The sequence below is a fragment of the Callithrix jacchus genome, chromosome X (genome assembly GCF_049354715.1).
Source record: "Callithrix jacchus isolate 240 chromosome X, calJac240_pri, whole genome shotgun sequence".
Lineage (NCBI taxonomy): Eukaryota > Metazoa > Chordata > Mammalia > Primates > Cebidae > Callithrix > Callithrix jacchus.
Genome location: NC_133524.1, coordinates 11,464,655 through 11,492,458, shown reverse-complemented (window position 1 = coordinate 11,492,458; position 27,804 = coordinate 11,464,655). Strand labels below are relative to the sequence as shown.

General features: G+C 38.2%; 2 protein-coding genes across 3 annotated transcripts in view; one reads left to right on the top strand and one right to left on the bottom strand.

Annotated features, from left to right (window-relative positions):
- Positions 1 to 27,804, top strand: part of ARHGAP6 (Rho GTPase activating protein 6) — a 537,825-nt gene that overhangs the window by 363,195 nt on the left and 146,826 nt on the right. The gene's annotated exons all lie outside the window — the stretch shown is intronic.
- AMELX (amelogenin X-linked) lies at positions 701 to 18,750 on the bottom strand. Its single transcript, XM_017968347.3, has 5 exons — positions 18,697 to 18,750; positions 16,716 to 16,763; positions 15,287 to 15,331; positions 14,588 to 15,013; positions 701 to 1,129 (listed from the first exon to the last, which is right to left on the bottom strand). Exons 1-5 carry the CDS (start codon positions 18,748 to 18,750, stop codon positions 701 to 703), a joined length of 1,002 nt encoding a protein of 333 aa, XP_017823836.2.

The window sequence follows — 27,804 nt, the reverse complement described above, 5'->3', positions numbered from 1 at the left end:
TAAAATGTGTCTGTAACTCTAATCTATTTCTCTCAGTGGATGATAAAATTACATAAGAATGTTGAGGTTTTCTTTCACCCAATGACCACAGTGGCAGTATCTTCATTGGACTGCTTCCTTCATTGGCATCACCTTCTAATTTCATTTTTACTTATAATAGTGAAAACGCACAATCATCCCTAGAGGCAATACCTTAATTCTTTTGTTTAAGTGCTCAAAAAAGTATATCCTTTCCCTGTGAAAAAGGCAGAGGTCCACAATTAATTACTGAATTTCAGCTATGAAAAACCCAGTGAACTGTGAGAGTCCGCTGTGCTTATGTTGCACAGTGGGGTTGCAGAATCTCTTTGGAGATACCAGCTACCTGGGATACAAGAGCAACTGTAAGTTCTAAAAACTCCCATAGATAGAAACCATAGGCATGGATAAAAGGGAGCCACCACTTGGAAATGAAGGAGTCAGGAAGGAGTGGGGCTGAACCATGAAGCTAGAGCAGAAATTTTATCAATGACCTAGAAGCAAAGCTGAGAAGAAGGGTCTGAATGTGCTAGGGGCCACTGGATGTTGCTCCACGCTGAGATGCATTGTATTCAAATGATTTGTTCCCTCCAGCATTCATACTGCATTTCTACCGTCTACTGTAAACTGGCATATGTCTATTTCATTTATCTCAACTTTTTAAACTTTTAGACTTTTCTTCCTACTTGGGTACTTGGGGGCTCTCAGCCTTCTGTGGGTAGGGAGGACTTTCAGAGCTAAGAGCTCCCCAGGGTGTCTGACTCAGAGGATCACAGTGACCCAAGGCTTTCTCCCTCCCAGAGCCTCTAGTTGTGCATTCCAGACAGGGAGCCTGCCTGGCCAGCTCTTCTTGCACTTTGGGCAGTGTCTTTCCCTGTCTCCTGTCTCCTTCTCTGTTCCCACACTGCACACGGGCTCTGCAAGAGGAGCATGGGGGCTCAATACTGCCTGGAGCTGCTGCTATTGCTGAGGTGTAAGAACACTGGAGAGGTAAGAAGATAGAGTGTGTGTATTTCAGGCTCTGTGTTTTGTGCCTACTGCTAGAAGCAAGGTAGGACCCAAGCCAGGAAGATGTGAAAGATTCCACAGTGTAGTAATTCCAGAGCAGCATCTGGAAAAGGTGAATATAAGCAGGAAAGAAAGAGAGAAGCCGTACCGTTGGAGGGATTTGCTCAGTCAGTGTCCCAGCACTTGAGTCTCTTTTAACAAACTTCAGGTGGTTCAAATGACAGTCACACTGTCTCTGCCTGTTGCTTTAGAGTCGTCAAGCCAGGCTCATTGGAACATTACATATCATTTCCAGGACACTTACATTTTTATTGAAAACTCAGAGCAAATTGTAGCAAGGACCCACCATTTCTTCTGCACCATTCCTTTTAGCTGTTTTCTCAGTATTTGAAAATCAGTGGAATTTGACCTTAACATGCACATTGGCTTATAATGTTACTGTTACATGGGTCTTAATGATCTTCCAGTTCAGTGTTTTTCTGCTAGAGGTAGAGAAACTGAAGTTCAGAGTGGATCAGGCATTGCCAGGGTCACCAGACTAATCCAGGACAGAACTGACCTGAAACATCATTGCTATGGAGCCTCTCTTTGGGTCTCAATCATTGGGTACTATACAATGACTGATGATTGCTGACAAGGGCACAGGTTGCCCTTTTCCTTAGTATGATGAAGGATCAAGATTCTGTGACATCTATAAGTGATTAGGGTACTGACGTGGAATCACAAACTGTGGTTCAACTCTGTCCTGTGGCCATTCCGTGCAGCAAACACAGATGGCTGGTTCAGAAAACTTTGGTTTTGTTGTTTGCCTACAATAAAGGCAGCCTCTGATACAAATTTTTTTTTTAATTGATTCCAGGGTTTTTTTTTTTTTAGTGATTTCAGAGAAAGAACCTTAAAACTCATCTTTACATATTATTAATTTAGAAAGTTACCACAGTGTTCACAGAGCCTAATTAGATACTTGCTGGTTTCATATAGCTACAAGTAAACGCTGCTTGAATCCTTCCTAAAGTATCATTGATACTTTTTGAATTGCTTTTTAACACCAAGCAAGTGAAGTCACTAGCTTTTCTACAGATTGGTGATCTATTACCTTAAACAATGTGATCAGGTCACATCAATTCACTTGCAAATTCCTTCCTCTCTCTATCATGTGCAAGTGCCACCACAGGTATAAAGTAATTTAAATACATATGAATTATTTAGTTTGTTAAAGGTGAAGTTGCTTTTGAAGGACATTTACTGCTCTTAGATTATGATTGTTTAGTTTGTTGAATGATTTCATTTTGTAGGCATAGACTTTATATTACGATTCTGATTATTTACAGTCATAGTATCTACCACATCAACTAATATTGTGGTAATTGCAGATTTTTGGATATCTATTGCTGTTTATTGGGAACATTTTTTTCACTACCTGAATGGGAAAAAGCTACAAAAGCAGTAAATCCCATTGATTTCCAAGTGTCTTTGTAAATCCTGCTGACAAGAACTACACATTTTAGCAATACTTAATAAGTACTTTAAAAATTGACAATTGTCTTTAAAGAAATAAATTTCGAAGTTTCTCTGTTGTACCTGCTTCCTGATTTAAAAAAATCATTTGTGGAAACCAAGTTGATCCCAAGTTCCCAATCATGGGGAGAAGATGGGATTTTGTAAGCCTGCAGAGCCTAAATTTGTTATTGCATGAAGCTGTGCAAATTTGCAAACATTTCCTTCTCTAGTCAGGACCCTATGGAAGGAGCCAGTTTGGACTGCTGCCTTGATAGCTAACATTTGTGGAGGCTGCAGTGTGGGAAGCTATTGGGATATTTGAACATTGTCACCTATTTTACTTTGGTGCCAGGTAGAGAGAGTATGCAAGCCAATTAGTTCTGCTTCATGTCATGGTGGAGATATATCAGTAGCCTTATTATTCTGGTCATTCTCAGTGAATTTCACAATGCTGCTTGAAATGGGCTTTCTGTATGTGTTGAGTGTGTGTTCAGTGGGCTGTCTGGGAAGAAAGATAGGGGAGGGCCAAGGCCTTGGTCTCCTAAAACACATCATTATTTTATTGAACTAATCAGTGAGAGAAAGACAGGGCCTTGTGGTCTCTACGAGCACTGGACTTGGATTTGTTTTCAATCTATCCTTTGGAACCAGAGAAGGCATGAGGACCATACATGAGCAGTTTACACTGAAAGCTGGGATAGATGGTTGTCCCCTAGTTGCCATGGCAATGCTGTCCTAGCATGAGGATACTTTCCTATATTTGTAGCTGTCTCCTCCCCATCTTTGGCAGTTTAGCACAAGAGACAACTTCCTCTTGCAACTACAGAGCACTTATTGGGTTAGGGATTCTTCATTTTGAGTTACAGTTAGTTCTCTAGTATACTTTTGGGAGGAAAAATGGACAGGAAAAATTAAGTCACAGAAGGAGACAAGCTTCATGACTCTAATGGAGTTGAATTTATATTTGCTGTTAAAAATAGCTACAGGTTGTTTAATTAGAATCCTAGAGGCAGATGATGAATTAGTTTATCTTTCAAATGGTACTCATCAAAAATGGGGCAGTGTGTATGTGTGTGTGTGCATGTGTTTCTTAAAGAGCCAACTTTCTTGTTAAAATTTGTAAATTTTAACATTTGTAAATTGGTGATAGAGACAATTCTATAATGTTGTGAGAATTAAATGAGCTAATACACGTCATGTGCTTAGAATAGTGCCTGAAATATAATGAGCCCAGTAAATGTGCAATGCTATTATTATCATTACTTTTATATTACAGCATCCTGGGTGTTTAATGCTAATGATGGCTCATTGAGCAGATATTAAGCATACCGACCAATTCCAGGTATTTTTCTAAATCTGTCTCAAGGAGCTTGCCAGCTAGGTTAGAGATGAAAGTAGAAAGAAGCAGTTGTTTGAAATAGAGGCATGGTCAACATATCCTGGGAAACCTCTGAGCCTGTGCACTCCAGCCCATGTGGACCAGTGAGAGAAGGTTTCTAGAAGAGGTGGCATAGAGGTGATGGTCACTGATGGCTGCTCCCAGATGTGCGGGATGTGGGGGCAAGGAGACTGGGGAACCTCACTTCCAGGAGTACCAGCCAACATAGAGCAGTAAAGTTTCTAGAAGAGGTGACAGTCACAGATGGCTGCTCCCAGATATGTGGGATACAGAAGCAAGGAGGTGGGGGAAACCCCACTTCAGGAGTGCCTTGAGTTGGTTATTTGGACAGATAGGGTGTTCGATGGCCTGGGTCTGTCAGATATTCCCAGCTGTGGAAGGTAAGTGCTTAATCATCTCCTCTCCTTACAAAACACTGCTTTATATTCTCTATGCTGTAGGAGTTTTATTCTGTAACAATTTTGTATCAAAAAGTTCTTAATTGAATAATTCATTTGGAGAGTGGTGATTCTGAAGATCATGAGAATTAAGACCTCTTAAATTACTGCCCACTTTATGGACAGAGCCACTCATTTCTCATTATTTTGCCAAATCCAAGCAAATCTCAGATCAGAATTTATCCCAGACTAACTGAATAAGCTTGAATTCAGTAGTTATACTCATGGCTAAACTGATTATTTTTCTCCTTTTTATCAGTCAGGTAGACACAATCAGTTTTAGAGGTTCTTCAGTCTGATTTACAATTAGCTCCTTCGCACATCTTTGGACAGTCAAACAAGCAGGAAAAATTAAGTCACAGGTGACAAGCTTTTTGTAACCTCCCAAGAAACAAATAACACACTTCTAAGTAAGTTCTGAAGAAGCAAATAACTATTCTAATTTAATTTTATAGATTTAGAGGGTAGAAGCACTTTCTTACATGGATATATTGTGTAGTAGTGAAATCTAGGCTTTTGATTTAGAGACATTAACTGACTTAATAATGGGACAGCACTTTCTTTATTTTGCATATTCTCTTTAATGCCACTACCATTCCCTAAGCTGTTTTGATTTGTTTAGATGCAGTAGGAACAGAAAATGAAAAGCCTATTGTATGTTGTCCTATATCAAGTTTACCAACTTTAAGATTTGAGCTCTTGGTTTTTCCTTTCTCAATGATATAAAAGAAATGGACGTGGACTTCTATATTTGTTTAGAGTCTCATTCTTCGTCTGCTAAAATCTGAACACATGGCATGACTCAAAGTTGACATTGTTTTGTAGAGTAGAATTTCTCAGCTTTAGTACAGTTGACATTTGAGGCCATGTAACTGTTGTGGGGGCTGTTCTGTGAATTGTAGGTTAATTAGCAGCAGCCCTGGCATTCATTCAGGAGATACTGAGAGCACCACTCCAGCTGCCACCCCACCCCACCCCACCCTCTGTTGTGACTCCAGATATTGCCAAAGGTCCCTTAGGAGACACAACTTTCTCTGGTTAAGAACCACTTATCTAGAGGAAAATGGTTTGGTAAAGAAATCCTTATAAGTCAGGAATGGTCGTTCATGCCTGTGATCCCAGCACTTTCGGAGGCTGAGGCTGGTGGATCACGAGGTCAGGAGATCGGGACAATCCTGGCCAACATGGTGAAACCCCATCTCTACTAAAATATAAAAAATCATCTGGGAGTGGTGGCGAGCGCCTATAGTCCCTGATACTCAGGAAGCTGAGGCAGGGAAATCACTTCGACCCGGGAAGTAGAGAGTGCTGTGAGTCAGGGTTGCACCACTGTACTCCAGCCTGGCGACAGAATGAGACTCCGTCAAGAAAAGAAAAGAAATCCTTATAAAATGGAATTAGCTGAACTGTGCTAATGCCAGAGTGACAAGGGAAGGGTTTGAGTTGGGAGTCACTGTACACAAAGGCACAGCCCTAGAAAGAAGGTGAAAGGAAAACATGTAGATACAGGTGGTCTCAAGGTCTAGCTTCCACCAAGTGGAGTGCCGCCATGACACTTGCCTGGTGGATTTGCTCTCCTCTTACCCTCACAGTGGTGAATTGAAGATGAAGGCTGGTCTTGAAGGCAGCAAAGAACAGTGTCTGGGGATATCAGATAGGAGAAGGCAAAGATTATGCAGGGTCACAATCAGTGAGAGAGGTGTTGAGGTGGCTACATAGTCAGAAGTGATGCATTGATAAATGACAGACATGGGCTGGGCATGGTGGCTCATGCCTGTAATCCTATTACTTTGGGAGGCCGAGGTGGGCTGATCACTTGAGGTCAGGAGTTCAAGACCAGCCTGGCCAACATGGTGAAACCATGTTTTGTATTTTCTACTAAAAACACAAAAAATAGCTGGGTGTGGTGGAACACTCTTGCAATCTCAACTACTCAGGAGGCTGAGGCTGGAGGATCACTTGAACCCAGGAGGCGGAAGTTGCAGTGAACCAAGATCGCACCTGCACCCCAGCCTGGGTGGCAAAGCAAGACTCTGTCTCAAAAAAAAAAAAAAAAAAAAGGCAGACATGGTGTACTTCAGTGCCTGTGGCATGATGGCATGAAAAACTTCCGTGTTATTTCCAAATTTTGTATCACTCTGGGTAGTGTTCTCTTTGAGAGTCTGCAGAGGCATGACAAAGCTCTCTTTCTAATTATAAGAACTGTAGTTGGCTGGGCGCGGTGGCTCAAGCCTGTAATCCCAGCACTTTGGGAGGTCGAGGCGGGTGGATCACGAGGTCAAGAGATCGAGACCATCCTGGTCAACATGGTGAAACCCCATCTCTACTAAAAATACAAAAAATTAGCCAGGCATGGTGGCGCGTGCCTGTAATCCCAGCTACTCAGGAGGCTGAGGCAGAAGAATTGCCTGAACCCAGGAGGCGGAGGTTGCGGTGAGCCGAGATCGCGCCATTGCACTCCAGCCTGGGTAACAAGAGCGAAACTCTGTCACAAAAAAGCAAACAAACAAACAAAAAAAAAACTGTAGTCAACATTTTTGAGCTGGGACTCATAACATAAAAAGACTCAGAGAATGATATTAGTACATTTTATAGACGAGTGTACTGAGCCATAGAGAGGCCAAAAAAATTGTCCGAGTTTCCACAGCAGTTAGTCGATGGTCATGATAGTGAACCAAATGGTTTGGTTATGGAAGCTGCACACCCTACCACCCCACCGGAAAGCCATCTTTGTGCTTCTGTGGACAACTAACTGCCCCCGCAGAGCCTCCACATTCCATGGCCAAATATGAAGCATGGAAAATTATTTAAAGAGGCAAACAAAATTTGGCTGTTAGAAAAAATTGAGATATTTTCATATTGTTCATTTTTAAATTAATAATATAGTGAATTCTGGGTCCTGTGGTATTTTTTGTTGACCATAGGGCAATGATATTTGTAAATGGGCTTTATTGATTTAGATTTTTTGTGAGAGAGGATTCCAGTGTGATTTAGGTAAATGTTTGAGCCCAAATGACTACTCCTTTCTTCTTTCTTCAACTCCTCACTACTCCCAGCCCAATATTATTCCTCAATAGTTATTTATCATCTAGAAGAGTCAGGTGTTTCAAATGAAGTTAGCATGGACTTTTCCCAGCAGGGATGTATTTTTTTTAATATCTAAATGTCAGCCTATGATCCTTGCTTATTAGGCTCCAGATAAAAGGGGGCAAAAGGAACTGAAAGCCGAATCACAAAAATATGTAAAAACTCCAACTAACAAGAATTTCACAGCAGCTATAAGCTGATGACTATTTTATTAAAGCAACGTGGAGTACTACTAAATACTACTATGTCTGGAAATGTAGGAAATTGGTTGAAGTTGTCTTTCTCTTGTGAGTCCCATGTTAAGTTGTTCATAGGAGGATCTCTTCTGTTACTTTTTCCAGTTAATACAGTTGTCTACTATTTTATATTCTTTTTAAAACACTTGGCCTTAAACTCAGTCTTGGTATTTTCAGCTATTTTTACTACTAAAGGAAAAACTTCAGATTTAGGGAAAAGCCTGTGTTTTTATTTTGTGTGGAGTTGAGAAAGGAGGTGGTAAACCTGACATTGCTTGCAAATGAAATGCACAGCTGGATCACTTTTTCTTGATGTAATTTTTGTATTGGAAGATGTGTAGTATATCTTGGCGGTGATAATGAATGCCATAACCATATAATCATTCTCTGAATGACTGGAATGGAAAGAAGTTTCATTTAAAATTTCAAGGTACTCAAATGGCACGTCTCCACATGTGTCTTTTTACTACAGGTAAATCCAGAGAACATGGGTGCTTATGGGTGTGTGTGTGTGTGTGTGTGTGTAACATGAATGTGTGCCTCCCTCTATGTTACATTGCACTATTAGTTTGAGCTACAAAATAGAAAAGAATGTAAATACCTTCTGAAGTCTAGATGCATCTGAACTCTGGATTAATCTGTTCTAAATGAAAACTAGAAGGGAAAGCATTTTAGTATGTGGGGTTTGGCCTGAGGAAGAGAATGGCACTTCTACAGTTCTTAGAAAATTCTCATACACGATCAGGATTACTGGCATGCTTGGGGAGCAACTTGCTGTGGATAGCTGAGCTCTTTAGTTTCAACCGGCAAATCTGTTTTGTTTCATCTTTTGTTTATAATATTTGAATTAATAAGAATTATTTTTCAACTTCAAGAAGAAGTATATAGAGTAATGCTGTCTAATAACACTGAGTGGTGATGGAAATATTCTATATCTGTAATGTCCAGTATAGTAGCCACTAGCCCCATGTGACTATTTAGCACTTAAAATGTGTCTATTATGACTGAGGAATTGAATTTTAAGTTTTATTTAATTTTAACTTATTTACATTTAAACAGCACATAGGACTATCATATTTGACAGTGCAAGTATAAAGTATAATTACCAATTAATGTATGTCTCTGGTTTGAAATATTCCACTGTATTATCACACTACATATCTGAATTTTGATTTGGCGACTGTGGCAACTATTATTGTTTTTGATAAGTGAAGTTTATTTCTAGGTAATTATTTGAAACTCCATCCTCAATTCATGCTATTAAGATATGTGATTATGGAAATACAGTGTGGAAATCAGTTTGTTAGCCTGTATTCTTCTTTGCTTTTGTAACAAATGAACTGTGAGGATTTTCTGGTTAATTGGAGTTGTTATTTATTGACATTGAGCTCCTCAGTATGGTTCAGACCCAACACCATTTAACATAGAGAGAATAAAGTACGTTATAGCCAGTTTAAAGCACAAAAGAAAAATGAGATAATTTATGAGTTTTTGGTCAGCAATAGTTCAGGTGTTTATTTAATCAAGAGAAAACTCATTTAATATGAAATCTTACTGCAAACCCAAACTGTTGAAGAGTTTGGGGCTTAAACCTTTTATTTTACTTATGACCAACCTGCCCTTTGAAACCAGTCAGCCTCCAACAAAATTCAGCAAGAGCAGCCTTAACTGTCATTTCTCTTTTTTGTTTTATGTATATTGTTTCCAACTCTTCTTCCTTCACTTTAATAATGCTCATCTCTTCTTGTTTGGATTGCACTGTGCATTTTTGTTTCTGCTAAGTCCTCTTCTTTTTTTCCCCTTCATTCTTCTTTGGTCAAAATATTTCTCTGACAAATCAAGTACCTGTGAACTGATTTCTACTCAGAAGTTACCTGAAGGGGACACACCAAGATACAAAGGTTACATCCAAGAGAATTAAAGAAAGAAGGTTTGTCTGGACTGCAGCAGAAAAAAAAAAAAAGGGATAACAAACTTTAAAGAAACTTAAATTTGTTTTGTTGATTACAGAAGTAATTCATGTTTATTGCAGAAAAATTGAATCTTCACATAAACAACTACATTTTCTTACTAGTTTTTTTCTGCGCATGTTTATGTGTACATGTCTAAGCCATTTACATGTTATAGTCATGTATGACATTCATATATGACATATGGTCTAGATCTTAAATCTTATTTTTTCATACTTTCCCCACTAGTACATTTTCTTTTAAGGCACATTCTTTATCACGGTATTCAGGAAAATTTAAGATAGGTTCAATTTCTTACTGGTGTAGATAATGCTGTAATTAATATCTTTGTACATATCTTCTTGTGCATTTTTGGTGAATGTCTTAAGATAATTACTAGACATGTATTTGTGCTCTGGAAAAGTTATACATATTGAAACCCTCATCAACAAAGAGTGAATGAGAGCAGAGCAAAATTTAAATTTATTAGTGAAGTAGGAATGGTTATTGTGAGATGAGAATTTCCTTGAGATGATTTACTCAACTCTGTTTTTCAAGAGTTCATCTCTTTAGCTTAATTCCAAAGATGGTGCAAACCATTGTAAATAATCTGATTTTACTTTTTTACCGATTTAAGTATTGTATACATATAAGTTTGGGTTTATTAGTACATTTATGATCAGTATTGTTATTCAGCCTGGACTTTGAGTCTTGGTCATTAATATCGTGTAATATTCTTTCATATTAATTCAAATACCTCTAATACTAGGCAGTTGACTAAGCTTGGGTTTTAGTAAATTAGAAAGGCTTTGCTTTATTCAATTTATGTCACCTTATGTATCACTGTATAGTGACAGCCACATACATCTACATGTCAGAATTTTGTCAGTGGCAGCCATTTTCCAAAGCTGGGGAGTCTGGAAATAAAATAGTGTCAAAGTGACTGTGGAACTTCCAGAATAACAATCCCAACGCCAGTGCACTTCATTTGTTAGAAAGATATGTCTACAAAATAAGCTACATATCAGAAGATGTAGGTATACCTTAACAAAAAGAAGTGATAGCCAAGAGGAGTAATGAACAGAACAAGAGACCAGTTAAAACAGGAATAAGAATATTATTTTCTGTGACTCTCCAAGACAACACACTTCATTGATGAGTATTTATAACTCTTATTTGAGACCATTGAGGGGATGCTATATTGTGATTAACATATGTTCTTTAATGTGGTAGAACAATGACCATTGTAGAAAACTGTCATGAAAATGATTATATTAAAAGCACATTTGGAGATTTAATAGACAAATTTTAGTTTTTTATCAAGTTGACTTAGGCAGTATATATCAGTTCACAGTGAATAAGTCTTCAGAGTCCAAAGCCTGACATTTTTCTTGTAATTCAAAATGTGATTTGAATTATGGTTATATATAAATCAATCTCTCTGTGTGTGTGTGTGTGTGCACGCGCGTGCATAGACAGAGAGCATAAATGGTTAGGGTTTTGGCACTGATATCATGACTTAGTAACCAGTTAGGACCCACAATCTGTCTAGAGCTAAATGGTTCAAGAGTTAGTTAATTCCCTGGCACAGTGATGTCATCAAGAACCTGGGGGCTTTCCATCTTTCTGCTTGCTCCTTCTGGTCACAAGATAACAGGCATCACATTGTCAAATAAATAGATGTAAAGACAAATGGCACTTTTTCCTAGTATGTATCTGTGCATTCTAATTAGAGGGAAGGAAGTCTTTTTCCCAGAAGCTCCTCTTCTCCCAGGAGACTTCCCGTTGGCCTCATTCAGTGTTCGAGTTCCACCATAACCCATCCCTAAACTAATCACCAGCAAGGGAAATAGAGTTACAGTAATCGATGCCATGATTGACATGGAGGAATGAACAGTTGCTTTCTGGGGCAAGGGAGGGGACTTATTGCTCCTGAGATGGTGGCAGGCTGAATGTTGGAATTGATTCCAGCTCTCCCAACAAGGAAGGAGTGGTGAGTAAAGCTGCTGGACAGCTAGCCAAGGATATTTGCTATATTAGCCAGCGTATTTGGACTGTACTCCTGTTATAGTATTAATACCATTTGGCCTTTTTAATCATTATTTGTGAGCTTATTTTATCAGTTCGGCAGCTTCTAGACTCCTTAAGGATGGGACAGACTATGTTCACCAGCACATGGAGTAGTACCTGGCCCTAGAGTGTACTTAATAAATATTGACTCAATTGATTAGAACTGGTCCATGCCAATTGATTAAAAGCTTTTCTTTAAAAATTGATTCTAAACTCTTTAAAATCAAGTTATTTGTTTGAATATTGACACGCTTCCAGTAAAGTTATGTTTATTCATTCCAGAAAATGATTAAGGGGCCTTAATCATAAAGGTACTGGAATAAAGTTACCATGGGTGTGTGTAGTATAAACCCTGCAAAGACTGTTTACAATTCTGTGTGGGTGTAGGAAGAAAAAAGGATTCAAATATAAATATGAGTGGGAAAGAAAACTTGTTTTGAGTCCATTTTATGCATCTGTTAACATTTTAAAGAGTATGCAGTACAATTTATCATCTTAAAGATTATGAGGTGAAAGAAATGACTTCTATTTAAAATCACTGCAACTCTCTATTTGAAGCTCCATTAGTAGGGCTTTTTGGGAAAACAAATTACTTAAATACTTTCAAATTTAGTCCATTTTTATGCATACCACATAATTTCGTTTAAAAATCTTTTTCCATAGACTGAGATCAAAAGACCAGATTTTGATTACCAATGTTGTGTGAAGTATAAAGTCAGCATTCCATGTCCTAATTTGTTTTATAATATAAACATTCTTCAAAAATTTATCTTTTTTAATGTAAAGAATTTTTCATATAAACTTTCCTTCATTTGGTTCAGGTTTCAGTGATTGTACATGTTTATAAATTTTCATTTTACCAACTGTTTTAACTGATGTATAAACTTCCTTTTTCAAAAAAGATTTGAGATAGTATAATTTAAATTTTCTCTAAAAACAAATATAGTCCTTTTTTGCTTGCCAAATGGTGAATTTGTGTGACTAAACGAGCAGTTTGTTCCTTATTCAAGAATATTCATTCATAATATATTGTCTCAAGTGAAAGGAAAACTTAAGTTTCATTCAACACAAAGACATGAATGATTTTTAAAGCATTTTATTGTCTGCTAATGGTACTTTTTTAGTTACAGAATTTGCTATGTTAAGTGATTATAATCGAAAATCATTGTGTTCTTGTGTCATTCCTGAAAGCAACTGAAGTATTTTTCCCCTCTCATATTCTGATCTTTTAATCCTGAAAAAAATAGCAAAAGGAACAATTAAAATAATTTACAAATGTTCCTAGTAAGTACCATTTACAAAACATGTATGCCTTCAGTTTTGTCACAACAATGTGCAACCATTTAAGTTGAACTCTATAATTTCCAAAGTTTCTTTGTTATTTCATTGTCAATAGATATGAAGTGTCCATGAGGGCTGCTTCCACCTTCAGGATACTTAAAGCCTATTATTTTATAATAACTATTGCTACCTTTTTGGGGGGACTTCTTACATGTCAGGCTCCAAGCTTATCACACTATTTTGTTTTCCATAAAAGAACTCTAAGAAACTATCAATGCTTATACTCGAATTTTACACATAAAGAAACAGTTTTAAAGAGTTCAAACTATCTACCCAAAATCACCTTTCCATAAATAGCTTTGTCAAGATGTGAGCACATTATGAAGTTCATGTATTAATTATTAATAAAGAGATAAATAAATGCATTTTCTATGCACAGGGACAACACACACCTTAGACTAGAATAGCCAACAATAGGCACCAGATTACTTGGGATTCAATCAATTTTCAAAAATTCTGCTTTATATTTTCCATAAACATGCTCACAATTATAAAGCCATTTATGACATATTACGATTTTTTAAATTCAGAAACTATAGTATCTATAATTGGATGGAGACTTAAAAATGATCTGATTTTGTGATCTTCCCCCATTTAAAAGAAAATAAAATACCCATACATTTGAAGTAACTTTTACAATACTGCCTATTCTTTGAGGGCAAAGCCAGAGCTGGAACTTAGGTGTCCCGGCTTCTTATCCTGGTCATTTTCACCTAAATTCTCTCTGTTTATCAGAGGCAAATCATCAATAGCATGTATAAATTGGAATTACAGTTGGATACATATACATGATTGAATCACATAGTCTTGTACACATAGCAGTAAGAGTTTATGGATGTAGATTAAGGTGGTTTTGTTGACTATTCCCATTCTTTTGTAAGAGCTACCTGTAATGGAAGATTTAGTGCTAAATTGCAGTAACTTCTTGCTAAAAGCTTACTCATCTATACAATCCCAGTACAAAAAAACAAAAACAAAAACAAAAAAAAACTAACAGTGTGTTTAGCCTCCTCCAAGTTAGATTGAAAACTGCTGGAAACAGGAAATCTTACTTTATGCTTTTTGAAGAGATTTCCCAACTACTTTTTGTAGTCTGTTCAGATATTTGCACTCTCAAAATTACCCACTCCCTCTTTTCTTAAGCCTTCAGTGCAACTTTAGCCTATTCTTGCTGGTCAAACCTTTGAAATATAAGAAGAATTGATAGCCTCTTATACTGCTGCCCTTAAACTTAATAGGATTTAGTAATATACATTTCTATAAATGGGTTTTGGTAATACATATATTCTGGTAGAAATTCAGTAATGGTAAAATTGAAACCTGCCATAAAAACTGTGATCTTAATTACCAAGCCGTTTAGATGAAAGATATATTTGTTTTTAATATAAAAGTATAGCATATTGCTTGGACTAATAGACTCATATACCTGTAACTACTGCAACTCTAGAACCTTGGTTGTTTGGAGACCTTAGAACTCTGGGGCCAATTTTGCTGTACCATTTTCACAGGATTTGCACTGTAGTAGCTTCAAGATATACTCACCACTTCTTCCCGCTTGGTCTTGTCTGTTGCTGGCCAAGCTTCCAGAGGCAGATCAGGAAGCATGGGAGGCAGGGGCTGCATGGGGAACATCGGAGGCAGAGGTGGCTGTGGCGGCAGGGGCTGCATGGGGTGCACAGGTGACTGGGGCTGCATGGGCTGGTGAGGCTGTGGCTGAACAGTCTGGGGCTGGAAGGGCTGCTGGGCGGGCGGAGGGAGGTTTGGCTGGTGGTGTTGGGTTGGAATCATGGAGTGTTGGCCAGGAACGGGCATCATTGGTTGCTGGGGGACCACGGGCTGCTGAGCTGGCACCACTGGGATGTGGTGATGAGGCTGCAGGGTGTGAGTCGGGGGGTGCTGTTGGGACAGCACAGGGATGATTTGGTGGTGCAGCCATCCACCCATGGGCTCGTAACCATAGGAAGGGTACTGGTGAGAAACAGAGAGGCAGGTTTACCATTGGCTCAGGTGACTCCAACCAGAGAAGCAGCAGTGTTTTCTTTACCATTATGGCCTTAGGAATATTTTATTCATTTTTCCTTTGCAAAAATTTGTAACTATGTAAACAGATATGATTTTTTTTTTTTACAAACTAAATTTCCTATTAGTGTCAGTATGTGGAGTAGACATATTTCACTTAATATGGGAATTTAAATGCATGCCTAATATTTTCAGGGAATAAAGAAGAAAATATCTACGTACCGCTGGCCTTATCATGCTTTGGTACCACTTCAAAGGGGTAAGCACCTTAAGAGAAAGAGATATTAGAATACATTTGATTTCATTTACTTTCATCCAATATAGAAACTCACTGATGCGGTATGAAATATAGACTCACTAATCCAGTCCTGTCAATATTGATAGCCTGAGAATGAGTTCTACAAAAGAAAGAAGAAGGTAAACATTTGTCGGGTGCTTCCTGTGTGTCAGGCACTGTGTTTACATCCATCACACACATTCTTCATGAGGCAAGTATTATTACTCTCACTTTCTAGATAAGGTCATGGGGATTTAAAGAGGTTCATTAACTTGACTGAGGTTTCAAAGAGAGTCAATCTGTTTAATTCCATAGCTCCCACTTTTCATTGTAAGAGCAAAACACAAAATTATGGCATATTAATATGACCTGATGTTAATTTCATTTTTTCTTTGATGTCACAATGGGACCAAAGGAGATACAAAGACTGTCCCTCATCATAGGAACACAGATTTACTGATCAAACTTGTCAATCTCTTAGGTTTAACAGAAAATCTTACCTCAAATTCTTACTAACATTTTTCTTCAGCTTGTGTAAGTAAATAAACACAGATTTTTACCTGGATCTGTGAGAGAAGTAAGAATTCTATTCCTTTCTGAACAGTGTATATACTTGGTTAACCTTAGGTTTGAGGATTCTTTATAAGGTAATATGGCATTTAATTGATACAAAAAATAGTAACTTTGCTCATATTATAGTTGACAAAGCACTTTTCATATATGTTAATTATATTACTCTCCAAATGATATTTTGAAATATTATTATAATTATTTCCTTTCTCCAGATGAGAAAACCAGGGTTCCAGAAAGAGGAAATGAATTGCCCAAAGTCACACAGTTAGTAAGAGATTGAGGAGAACCTCAAACCTGATGTCCCAAAACTCATGCATTCCATTGTTCTGCAGAGTCTCTCATATACCACTTAGTCACTAATATTTCAGCAAAGCCAAATGAGAGACACATGTAGAGTGTGACTATCATCTTAGAATCAGGAGTTTGTTGAGCTGGAAAGAATCTTAAATAACATCTTACCTAATCCTTACATTTTACTAGCTGGGATAGAACCAAGCTGGTCAGTCAGAGTTGACTTTTTGCCCTACCATAGAGTCTCCCTGAGGAGTGGTTCATGATGGGTAAGGTCACAGTCATATTTAGGAGGAGAGACTGAGTCAGAGTGGCCAGGCAGGAGGGTGCTGGGACAACACAGGCTTGAGGCCAACCATCAGAGCTTAAACTGGGAAGCTGGTGGTAGAAACTGTAAAATCAGGGCCACTTGAGAAACATCTGGGATGAAGAATCAACACACTATTCTTTACAGAGCCCAGGGCACTGTTAACGCAAACAATGGTCAAAATTAGTAAAGAGAAAAATTACCTCATAGCTGAAGTTGATATAACCAGGGTGCCCAGGATGAGGTGGTAGCTTTTATAGGGAGGAGGAGAGAAGAATAGAAAGAGAGGAAGGGAGAGAGTGAAGGAAGGGAAGAGAGGAAGAGATTAAGTCAATATGCAATTGTTCACATTAAAGGAGACCAAAGCTACTTTTTAAAAATCTATATAGTGCAGAATATATTTGAGATCTGTTTTTAGTTTGGACAAATGTACCATGTAGAAGAGGAGACCTCTGAGTTTAAAGAGGCCCAGAACAGCTAAATGACTGTCCCTGGGGTTATAGTCTTACAGTTGGAGACCTGGAAGCAGAAACCAGCACACATTTACTCTCCAGTGATCTTTGGACAGCATCCCACCCCAACCCCCTGTGTTGTCGATGAATCCTACCCTATCCCACCCAACACTTTACTTTCTGATCAAACTCACCCCATGTTGAAGAGAGAAGTATGTTTCTCTTATACAATAAAGAAATATCAACAAGGAGAGAATTGTCTCACAAATGTTCCCTTGTAGATCAGGAGGTGGTCAAGTACTTGAAGTATCAAAGGGATTTCTCATATTTGACAAGCAAAGTAAACAACACATCCATACAACAAAAGAACCCACAAAAGAAACCACAAGGTGGGACTTATTGATGAATGCCAGAACAAGATGGGTGGAGCAAAGTGGAAACATTATAAATCTCGTGGAAAATGAAAGAGTTGATTTATGATGCTTAGGCCAATCTTTTTTATTATTCTGCCAATGGTTTTATAGCAGAAAAATTTTTAAGATAGAAATGCCACCTGAATGATCTGAATCAGGGCTGTCTATCCTCTCAGAAGTGGGGACCAAGTGTCTGGTGCCTGCATTGTGGAACTCTGGTTGTGCCTGGGGTCCATGTGAGGGAGAGGAGAGATGGTCCTACAGAAAATCTCCCTTGAACATTGGCTTCATTTAGGATTGGCTCTATTATATCCTTTAAAAATGCTTGTATTTCATGGGAGGGTTTATTCACTCTCATCTGTATGTCAGTGGTTTTAGTCAGGTCCGTCTTGATCAATATACCATCTTGATCAATACCATCTTAGAGAGTGGGAAAAAGGCTGAATTTGTAATGCAGGGACCCCTCAGGCAACTAGGAATTACCACAATGCAGGATTTCAGGAAGTCAGAGCACAGAATCTTGGTTTTGTGGGTGAGAGAGGAAGAGAGGAGGCAGGTGTGCAGGCTTGCTGGCTTCTGGTTGTATCAACTGCTCTTTATGCTACCAAAAAGCAGATGCAGCCTGCTTGGCATGCATGTGATCTAAGTTCTCTGCCCTTATGCACCTGTGCCCAGACAGAGTAGATCTGACGTCCTGATCTTTAATACATTTGAATATACAATATATCACTATGTATTGGGTGTAGGCAGGATCCCGGGCAAGAAAACCACTTACTTACCAGATGCACCCAAAAAGGTGGGGACTCTGAGAACAGGAAGGTGGCTCAAGAAATGGATTCCTAACAGAAAAATCTTACCCCCTGTGGGGTAACAGCAACAATATGTGGAGGGCAGGAAGAAATTTGGAAACTTGAGAGGAATTGGTTTTAGACAAAACTGACATCTCTGTAATATTTGTCCAAAGCTGGTGAAGCACTTTCTCTAGAGACCTTTCAAGGCTCCCTTCCAAAGCTTCCTCCATCTAGAGATGGGTGGTGATACATACAAGCTAATGGTTTCAACAGAATCTCCAGTGGTGCTTATAAAAATATAGAGTCCTGGGCCCCACCCCAGCTGTACCAAATCAGAATCTTTGCTGGAGGCATTTGAGAATCTATCTTTTTAAAATAAGCTCCTGAAGTGTTTCTTCAACCCAGAGACGTTTGAAGACATCTTACCTCATACTGTTTTAAACCCTAACTTCACCAACCATGGGGCAGACTTTTATCGCTAAGCTTATAAAATTGGACACTGACTTATGCAAGGGGTGTTTTACTCACAGGCATGGCAAAAGCTGCTCCCAGGAGGCAGGCAAACAAAATCCAGGTCCCCATTTCTTGATGGTTCTGAAATGTAAGTCAACATCCACTTTTCTTATCTCTTCTGAAACATGGACTTAATGAATGATCCATAAAACACACATAATCTGTATTAGTCTACTGCTAGTCAGAAAGATGGAGCCATTCTTTGTGCATTTACTTCAGACGTATGTGATTTCCAGCTCTCAGCCTATTTCATTGTTTCTGGAGTCACAATAGTGATAAAGTTACATTTAATTTAGGTTGAGGGCTGAACAAGTTACAGGGACATGAATGACCTATCCTTATATGACTTTGCATGCCATTTTCCTATGCCTATACAGCCTATAGTCTTAGAAGCTAAATGGTATTTATAATTAATGAGTGAAGGAATAAAGTTGGCTCTGAAGGATGGGGAAATCACCAAAGTGCACAGTATTTTATAATTTCGGAACAAGGAGGCACAGAAATGTATCTTACACAGTCTGCTGGGGCATTACTACTGTTAAAAACTAATCATTTGAGAGAGGTATTAATTTGCCAAGATAGTAGATTTTAGTTCCAGAAATTCCTATCTATAGATCTTCAGGTAAGACCCTCCAGCAACATCTCTGAGCTCCAGATTGTGGAGCAAAAGATATAGCTGAACCAACAGGAGAGGATAGTACTAATTTTCTGTGATTCTTTAATAAATTTTGAATAATTTCTCCCTAAGAGGTTGCATTTTCTGTCAATGAAATCGTCTTTTTGTTTGATGTTGCACTGAATTATCCTATAAATAAGACCCTTAGGATATTAAGCAAAACAGGTCATCCTAAAATGTGGACATTGATTTATGGCACAAATTATTGACTAACTTAGAAAACCGTCAGAAGAAAGACCTTAAATTTTGTATAGGAAGTGAATTTTTTTTTTTTTTTTTTTTTTTGAGACGGAGTTTCTCTCTTGTTACCCAGGCTGGAGTGCAATGGCGTGATCTCAGCTCACCACAACCTCCGCCTCCTGGGTTCAGGCAATTCTCCTGCCTCAGCCTCCTGAGTAGCTGGGATTACAGGCACATGCCACCATGCCCAGCTAATTTTTTTGTATTTTTAGTAGAGATGGGGTTTCACCATGTTGACCAGGATGGTCTCGATCTCTTGACCTCGTGATCCACCCGAGGCCAAGGCCTCCCTCGGCCTCCCAAAGTGCTGGGATTACAGGCTTGAGCCACTGCGCCCGGCCAGGAAGTGAATATTACATGGAATAATGCTGCCTATGAAAAGTACACTGAAATTTTCTACCTCCTAAACTTTTTTTTTTTTTTTGGTTTGGGTTAGTGAGAAAAAACATTTCATTGATGGTTCTATTTTATGTAATTAAATAAAAAGCTTTCCAAAGTACTAGATCACAGCCTGTGAAAGTATTATTTTTACTTTAATTGGTAATTAAAATAAATATTTTACTGTGAAATGTGGCCCCAAAACAGCTTTGGAATTAGACAAGCACTTTGTTGCATTAGAAAGTAAAAAGAAAAAAAATCATTTCAGTAATCAGAGTCTAATTTAATTATGGGCCAACTAAAAATTAATTATTGATGGCATATAGTATTAGAAATGTAGAAGACATTTGTATCTTTTAAAAGCAATGCAGAGAAATAAGCACAATAAAACGAATATCAAATTAGAAATAAAATCCACATACCTTTGAATGTATTCAGTGTAAGTTTCTGTTTGAAACTCAGGGATGCTTGATCCTTTAGATTTCTTCCAACTATGGGCTCAATTTATATCAGTCATGGCATCTAGAACAACCAATCCGGTTTCTGAAGGAAAAATGTGTTGAGTATAACTAAAAGTCCCTGTATCATGAATTTTTCGAAGCTATGATCAGACATAAGGTTGTATGTTGTGATTAGTTCATATTGGAATCTTTCATTATGGCCAATAATAGGTTTAACAGGCAAGGAGTTTCATCTGGCTCTTCTGAAGTCAGCAAATCAGTTGACTGCACATGTTGATATATTCAAATTTATTTTTAAGAAGCTGCTCTGCCATCATCCTTTCCTCAGTTCTAGCATACAACATTGTTCTTTACAAAAATCAAGCTAGGTGGTTGAGATTCTCTAGTGTAATCTGGATATCCTCAAGGATTTTTCCGGCCCTTTCAGATTAGGCTAAATTGATTCAAATTCCCATTCTGGTAAAAATCCAAAGCCCTCTAGTATCTCTCTGAGAAATTATACTATCAGGATCACCACTGCTCTGTTTTCTGCTTCCATTGAAGGTATTTTCTCTGTTCCCTTTGGCTGCTCCTTTATCACCACTCTAGTGTCCACCAAAACAAGGGACAAAGCCCCTTCTTGGCCCCATTCTGAAACCCATCTACCATAAAAACAATCAAGAACTTAAGGTTCTTTGGTTAGCAAAACTTTTACTGATGATCTGAAGCAAAAGGCAAGGAGTGTACACCAGACAGCACATTTAAAATATATTTTGTTCTTTACAAACAAACTCATGTCACAGGGGCTATTGTCCTGTCCCTCCGATCTCACAGAGCAACTCAGCCTCTCAGTAGGTGGCCCTTCTTTGCCCACATCCTTCTGGCTCAATCTCTCTCATACAGGCAAACCCAAATTCTTCTCTCGTTTTCAGAGCCTCTTAACTGTCTGGCTAGTTTCCATGTTCTCAGCAGCCTCTCTGTTCGCTAAACAATAACCAAAGCTGTTCACCTTCTAAAAGAACGTCTGATCTAGCTATTAAATTCATGTGTGTCTTACCCCTGTACCTTGGTATAACATGTGTGTTTTTTTCTTTTATTCTGGAATTTGATCAATTAGATTGACATAATTGAGCAAACTTGTAATTAGTGACAGGAGCTAACTGATGAGTTGTCCATCAATATTAGATCAATAAAGGAGATACTGAATGTCTACCCAGATACAGTTGATGTTATACCTGAATCTCTTTGAATACTCAAGTAATATTTATAAAGTTTGTACATATACGTGTGTGTGTGTGTGTGTGTGTGTGTTTGAGACAGAGTCTCGCTCTGTCACCAGGTGCCAGGCTGGAGTGTAGTAGCGCGATTTTAGCTCACTGCAACCTCCACCTCCCGGGTTCGAGCAATTCTCCTGCCTTAGCCTCCCAAGTAGCTGGGACTACAGGTGCATGCCACCGCACCCAGCTAATTTTTGTATATTTTTTTGTAGAGACGGGGTTTCACTATGTTGGCCAGGATGATCTTGATCTCTTGACCTTGTGATCCACCTACCTCGGCCTCCCAAAGTGCTGAGATTACAGGTGTGAGCCACCACGCCTGGCCGTACATATGTGTTTATATGTATATATACAAATCAGTTAGCCTGTCTGAGCCTCAATTTCCACATATGTAGATTGAGAATAATAATAGCACCTAGCTCAGGAAATTAGTGTGAAAAGAAGATGAGTGACATCTCTGGGGAAATGGAAGGCTATTTATTATTCTCTCCAACCCTGTCAGCTGGCATATGGTAAATGTTTAAAGAATGCTAATAAATAAGGTTTCAAGATTATCTTTGGGGATAAATTAGTAGAGCTGAATGTTGCAGAGAAAGGTAAGACCTTCAAATCAGGGAGAGAGAGATTGCAAAGAAGGAAGTAGAAGATTATAACAGGCAAAATGTATACATGAAAACAAACATAGAATATGAATCTAAAAGCCAAATGTGCCCAGGATTTGCATTTATTTAGAATATATTTATTGGTGAATTTTATAATGGAGACAAGAAGGATTCCCTTTGAAGGAAGTTGCAAAATGGACCTTAGGATGATTGGCAGGGGTGTGTAGCAAGGTGGTAAGGCAGAGGAAGGAAAATGTGGATCACATCATGTTTACTTTCAGTCTTTTTCCCCATTTTATATAATTACATATATTGGAGTGTGGGTAATCTCTACTAATGAAGTCATTGATTTATTACTAGTAGTCTTGTAGTTTTACAAAGATTGATCTCATTACTTTTTCTCACCTTTTAAGAATGAGTGGATGATATATTTTGCCATAATGATTAACAAGATGCTTTCTTAATGTGGCATTAATTCCTCTGGACAACTGGTTAATGAGTTACTGCTAATTCACCATGTACAGTTGAACAAGATTTGATGGCCAATTCTATGGAAATAATTGATTTTCCCCTACTGCATATCCTGAGTCATAGGACATTAAAATATGGATCTCTGTTTGAAATCTCTTCCACTAATTTAGGCCCCACTTGCACAGCTTAAAACTTGCTGAATGTTTTTGAGGAAAATGAAATTTCAATTGAAATATTTTCCCTATAAGTGATTATTTTATTTATTAATAAATTGATTTCATAAAATCATTCTTTTGCTCATTTTTTGTAGCAGGTATTATTTTTTCTTGACTTGCAGCCTATTGTGTCTTGCCATTCCCACAGTACTTGTGCTAGCAACTTCCCACCTTCTGATTTGCTGCTTCCTATTTATGGTATGCAGGAAAATCATATGCCCAAGCTTGTTAGAAGTATGGCTGAACTGCAAGTAAAGGAGCACTCAGTGGGGCTGGCCTGGGAGGGCCTTACCTGTCAGAAAAGCAAAGAAATTTCGGTTTTGTGACATTTATTTTTGACTGCTGGGAGGGTGTTTGGTTTGTTTTGGGGTTCCCCTCCCTGGCTTACTGCCTCGGTTTCAACAGCACTCAGCATATGAGGGTGGTCTATGGATAAGTCAGGTATTATGAGTTTGAAAAGCCTTTCTTATCATCTATGAGAGTTCTACACTTGAGTCTTCTTTTAAAGCATGCCCAGGGTTGTCCAATATTCTAGAATAATTTCAACAGTAAGTATTCTTAAGTAGCTGGAGCCAAAGTTAACTTTTAAATATTTTCTCTGTAGATGTTTAGTAATAAGAAAACATTCTCTAGGATAGTTTCTTGCTGGGGTAGAGTTGGAGTTGTATGGTCTTCAGATGTTAGGCACAAAACCTCCAATTAATTCCGATAAACATTGTAACTTTGACCTCGTTGCAACCCTTAGAAATCAGGTATTGTGTCTTAAACTTTCTTGGGAGCTCTTTAGTTCCTAGAAAAACAAAGTACCTGCTAGATAAAAGTGTTAATTGATGAAAATGTAGAAAAGTTATCCATGATGTTGAAAATATAGAAAAGGTGGATTCTGAAAGAAATGCTACAGTGATTTAGATGGACCTTTTTAATAGCTAAGTTGAATAATTCAGCATTGCTGTCAACTGCTACTGTGGACTTTTTGTGCAAATGACCTCTGATAAGTACCTGAAATGGGAGATGCTGTAAAAGTGCTAGAGTCTATTATCCTAATATCCTTATTACATTTGGCTCTGACCTCTTAGTTCAAATTATAATATACTCCAAGCAATATACTATGATAGATAAATTTGATTTTTTTCTTATTTATGACTGAGTTTTTTTGCTTACTATAATAAAGCTGTTGTTGTTAGTTTACTGTGCTTCTAGAATCAGTTTAGCCCTAGAAGTAGGGCACATAAAAGAAGAGGCAAATGCATTATGATAGTAATTTCAGGTGGTGACAGGCTCAGCAAGCCATAAATGACTTGAAAAGAAGAAAGGAAATTTAATAATGAAGCAGGAGGAAAGAAAACATCTTTGTAGTAAAGAGAGGTGGCCCTAGGGTCACCAGCTCCTGAACAACATATTCCTCAAAGGTCAGAATTATGGTCTAACTTCAGCAGCCATTATTAAGCATTTAGTGTATACCTCACACGACCATTGGCTTTGGAGTACAAAAATGAATAGGACAGTGGTCCATTTGTCAAACTCACAGGGTCTAGAAGAATCTTCCACTCCGAGTTGTAGCAGAGAATGCTGGGAGTGAGTGTTGGGGCAAATTGTCCTTACGATTAGAAACCTAATACACTTTGTAGCCATGTCTGTGATTGTGAATGAGAGAGGGATGAGGAGGGAGGAGAGAGAAAGTAGTGATACTGTAGTGTATGTCAATGGTTCTTTGGCTGAATCAGGAAGTTACATATTAACTGTATCTAGGACCACTTCGGTCCTAGATGATCTGCTTCTGCAGTGATTGTGCATTAAATAATAGATACACACTGAGTCATCAGGGAAAGATTACAGCCAGTGCATGCTGCTTCAGAGGACATATAAAATAGATAGAAATGTTGTTTGTTTGTTTGTTTGTTTGTTTGGACATGGAGTCTCCCTCTGTCACTAGGCTAGAGTACAGTGGTGCAATCTAGGCTCACTGCAATCTCTGCTGTCTGGGTCCAAGCAATTCTCCTGCCTCAGCCTCCCAGGTAGCTGGGATTGCAGGCACACGCCACCATGCCCAGCTAATTTTTGTATGTTTAGTAGAGGCAGGATTCACCATTTTGGTCAGGATCTCCTGACCTCATGATCTGCCTGCCTTGGCCTCCCAAAGTGCTGGAATTACAGGCATGAGCTACCGTGCCTGGCCTATGAACTAACATTTAAAACAAAATGTCTACCAATAGGGGGCCTGATTCAAATCTATTATGGCACAGATAGCATTCGAGATGAGAATGTCACTCTGTATTTGTCGACATAAAAAGATGTTGGTGACACATCGTTGAGTGGAAAAATAGATTTTTGAAGGTCTCCTTCTCTAATCTTTTCTCTGCCTCCCTCCCTGCTCTCCCTTATATTTGGGGAGATAGTCACCAAAATACTAACAGTAATTATCTAGGGACTCCTTCTTGAAAATCTCTGGGTAGCCAATATTTAAATTTATTTCTTTTAAATGATCTGTGAATACAACAAATACAGGGGAAATACAAGAAGTTTGGAGTATGATATTTCTCATTCATGTTCAGCAAGTGAGATAAGTAAGTGATAGTGCTACTTGCATAGGCCCTGGGCATATTCAGTGTTCATTAATAGGGGGGAAAATGTTGAACATAAAATCCAAGACAAAAAAACAAAACCTTGATTTTTTTAGTTAGAGAGCTCTTTTAAATCATGAGTAGGAAATATTTTAATAATATAAACATTCACAGTAAGAGTTCTTACAGCTTGTAATTTGAAAAGTCCATAGGCATTTGCTAAATATCAGGTGGAACAATTTTTAACAAGGGAAATTATATGCAGTTGGAGAGTGTGTTGCTTGGATTATAATTAACTGGTAACTGTCAGCAGTGAAAATGGTACATCTGTGTTAAAAGAGGTAGGACAGTAATGTAAGAACAAGCATTTTTATTCCTGCTTATTTGATAAAATACATCAAAGTAAGTTGGACTTTGCTACTGAGGTTCAATGGAAACATACACAGATTAGTAGGGTTTTTTTTAATTATTGTTCAGCCATAAAATGGAATGAAGCACTGATCCATACAACAACATGGATGAACCTTGAAAACATTACATTCAGTGAAGGAAGCCAGCCATAAAACACCATATACTGTATGACTCTAATAGGACATGTCAAGAATAGGCAAAATCCATAGAAACAGAAAATAGATTCATGATTGCCAGGGTTTAAGGGAAGGGGGATGTGAGGAGTTACTGCTAATGAGCACCAGGTTTTTTTTGGGGATGACAGAAATATTCTGGAGTTAGATAATAGTGATGGTTGCACAATCTTGTGAATATACTAAAAGCCACTCAATTGTACACTTTAAAGTGGTGAATCTTATGGTATGTGAATTATATCTTAAATTTTTAAAAGACACGTATTAACAAATATATATAGCATGGCCTTGGCCCTCAAAAAATTTGCAACCTTTATACATTATGTAAAATATAGATACATAAAAGGCTAAACACAGTGTAATGGTACAGAACAATAGTGTAAGGGTTGCCCCAAGATGATAAAGTTGATGGTGGTGAGTATGATGAAGATGAAACTAACCTTTATTGCCAGCTGTGGTTCTAAGCATTATACATATTTAAATGTTAATTGGTCACCTCACACATGTTGGGTATATTCTAGGTTTATGTTTTACATCAGTGATTAAAACACACAAAGACTCCCACTCACAGTCTCACAGAAAGCAACTATAAACAATGGATGCAATAAATAAATATGGTAGAAGAAAAGAAAGCCTATGGAAAAGGGAAAATTAGAGCAGCTAAGAAGGATTAGAAGTGCTGAGTGGCATGTTTCAATAGGGTGGTCAGTTTGAAACAATTTCTTGAAGAAGGTGAGGCATTCACTTGAGCATCTCTGGAATCAGCACAAAGGCACAAACATGGAAGTGGCCTAGTGTGTTAACTAGCTGGCAGGAACCCAGTACTGCTGGTGTCATGCAAGCTAGAGAGCATAATAGAAACTGAAGTTCAAAAAGGTGACATCTCATGCTTCCATGATCTTAGCAATTGAATGTAGAATTCCTTGCCTAAAGTCATTTCTAGTATTCATTGTGAGCCAAGGGCTTCAGGCTTTGGAGATGTGAAGGATTTGGATAGACATAGAGGCTATTTACTCATAAGGCTGAGTCATTGGGAGGAAGAGAAACGAGAATGGACAGAGCATGGACAGAAGGAGATCAGCTATGCCCCAGCAGAGGTTTTAGATAGAAAAATGGCAGTGGCAGATGGCTCCTGGGGAGAAAGGGACCTTGAATGTTGAACAGGGAATTCCACTTGTTTCCCATTGGTAGTGGCAAAGCACTGAGCATTTGTACCCACTGTCCTTGCTTGCTTTTGAGTTTCTACACGAAAGTTCATCAGGAAGCTGAGACTTGTGTCAAGAATGAGGAAGTAGAAACACAAAGCAGTCAGATGACTTGGCTGTCTTCACATCACATTGAGAGCCAGAGCAGAAGGAAGACCCCTGGGCTCTGGCCCTGGCTCAGACACTCTTTACCCACTTGCTCACAGATGAATGAGACATATCTCAGGGCCCCAGATCAAATGATAACACTATGGGAACAACTGGAAATCGATAATAGATAAGTTTTTTTAAAAAAATAAAGAACATAATGTTTTTCCTATGAAATAGAGGGTTGCATTCAAAAACTGTTACCAGAGAATATTCTCCAGGGAAACATACAGCTCTTCAAAACTGCTCTACCGTATAAGCTCTTGTTTAGTAAGAAATAAATCTATTTAATGAAAGGTCTATAAAAAAGAATCTTAATAACTTTAT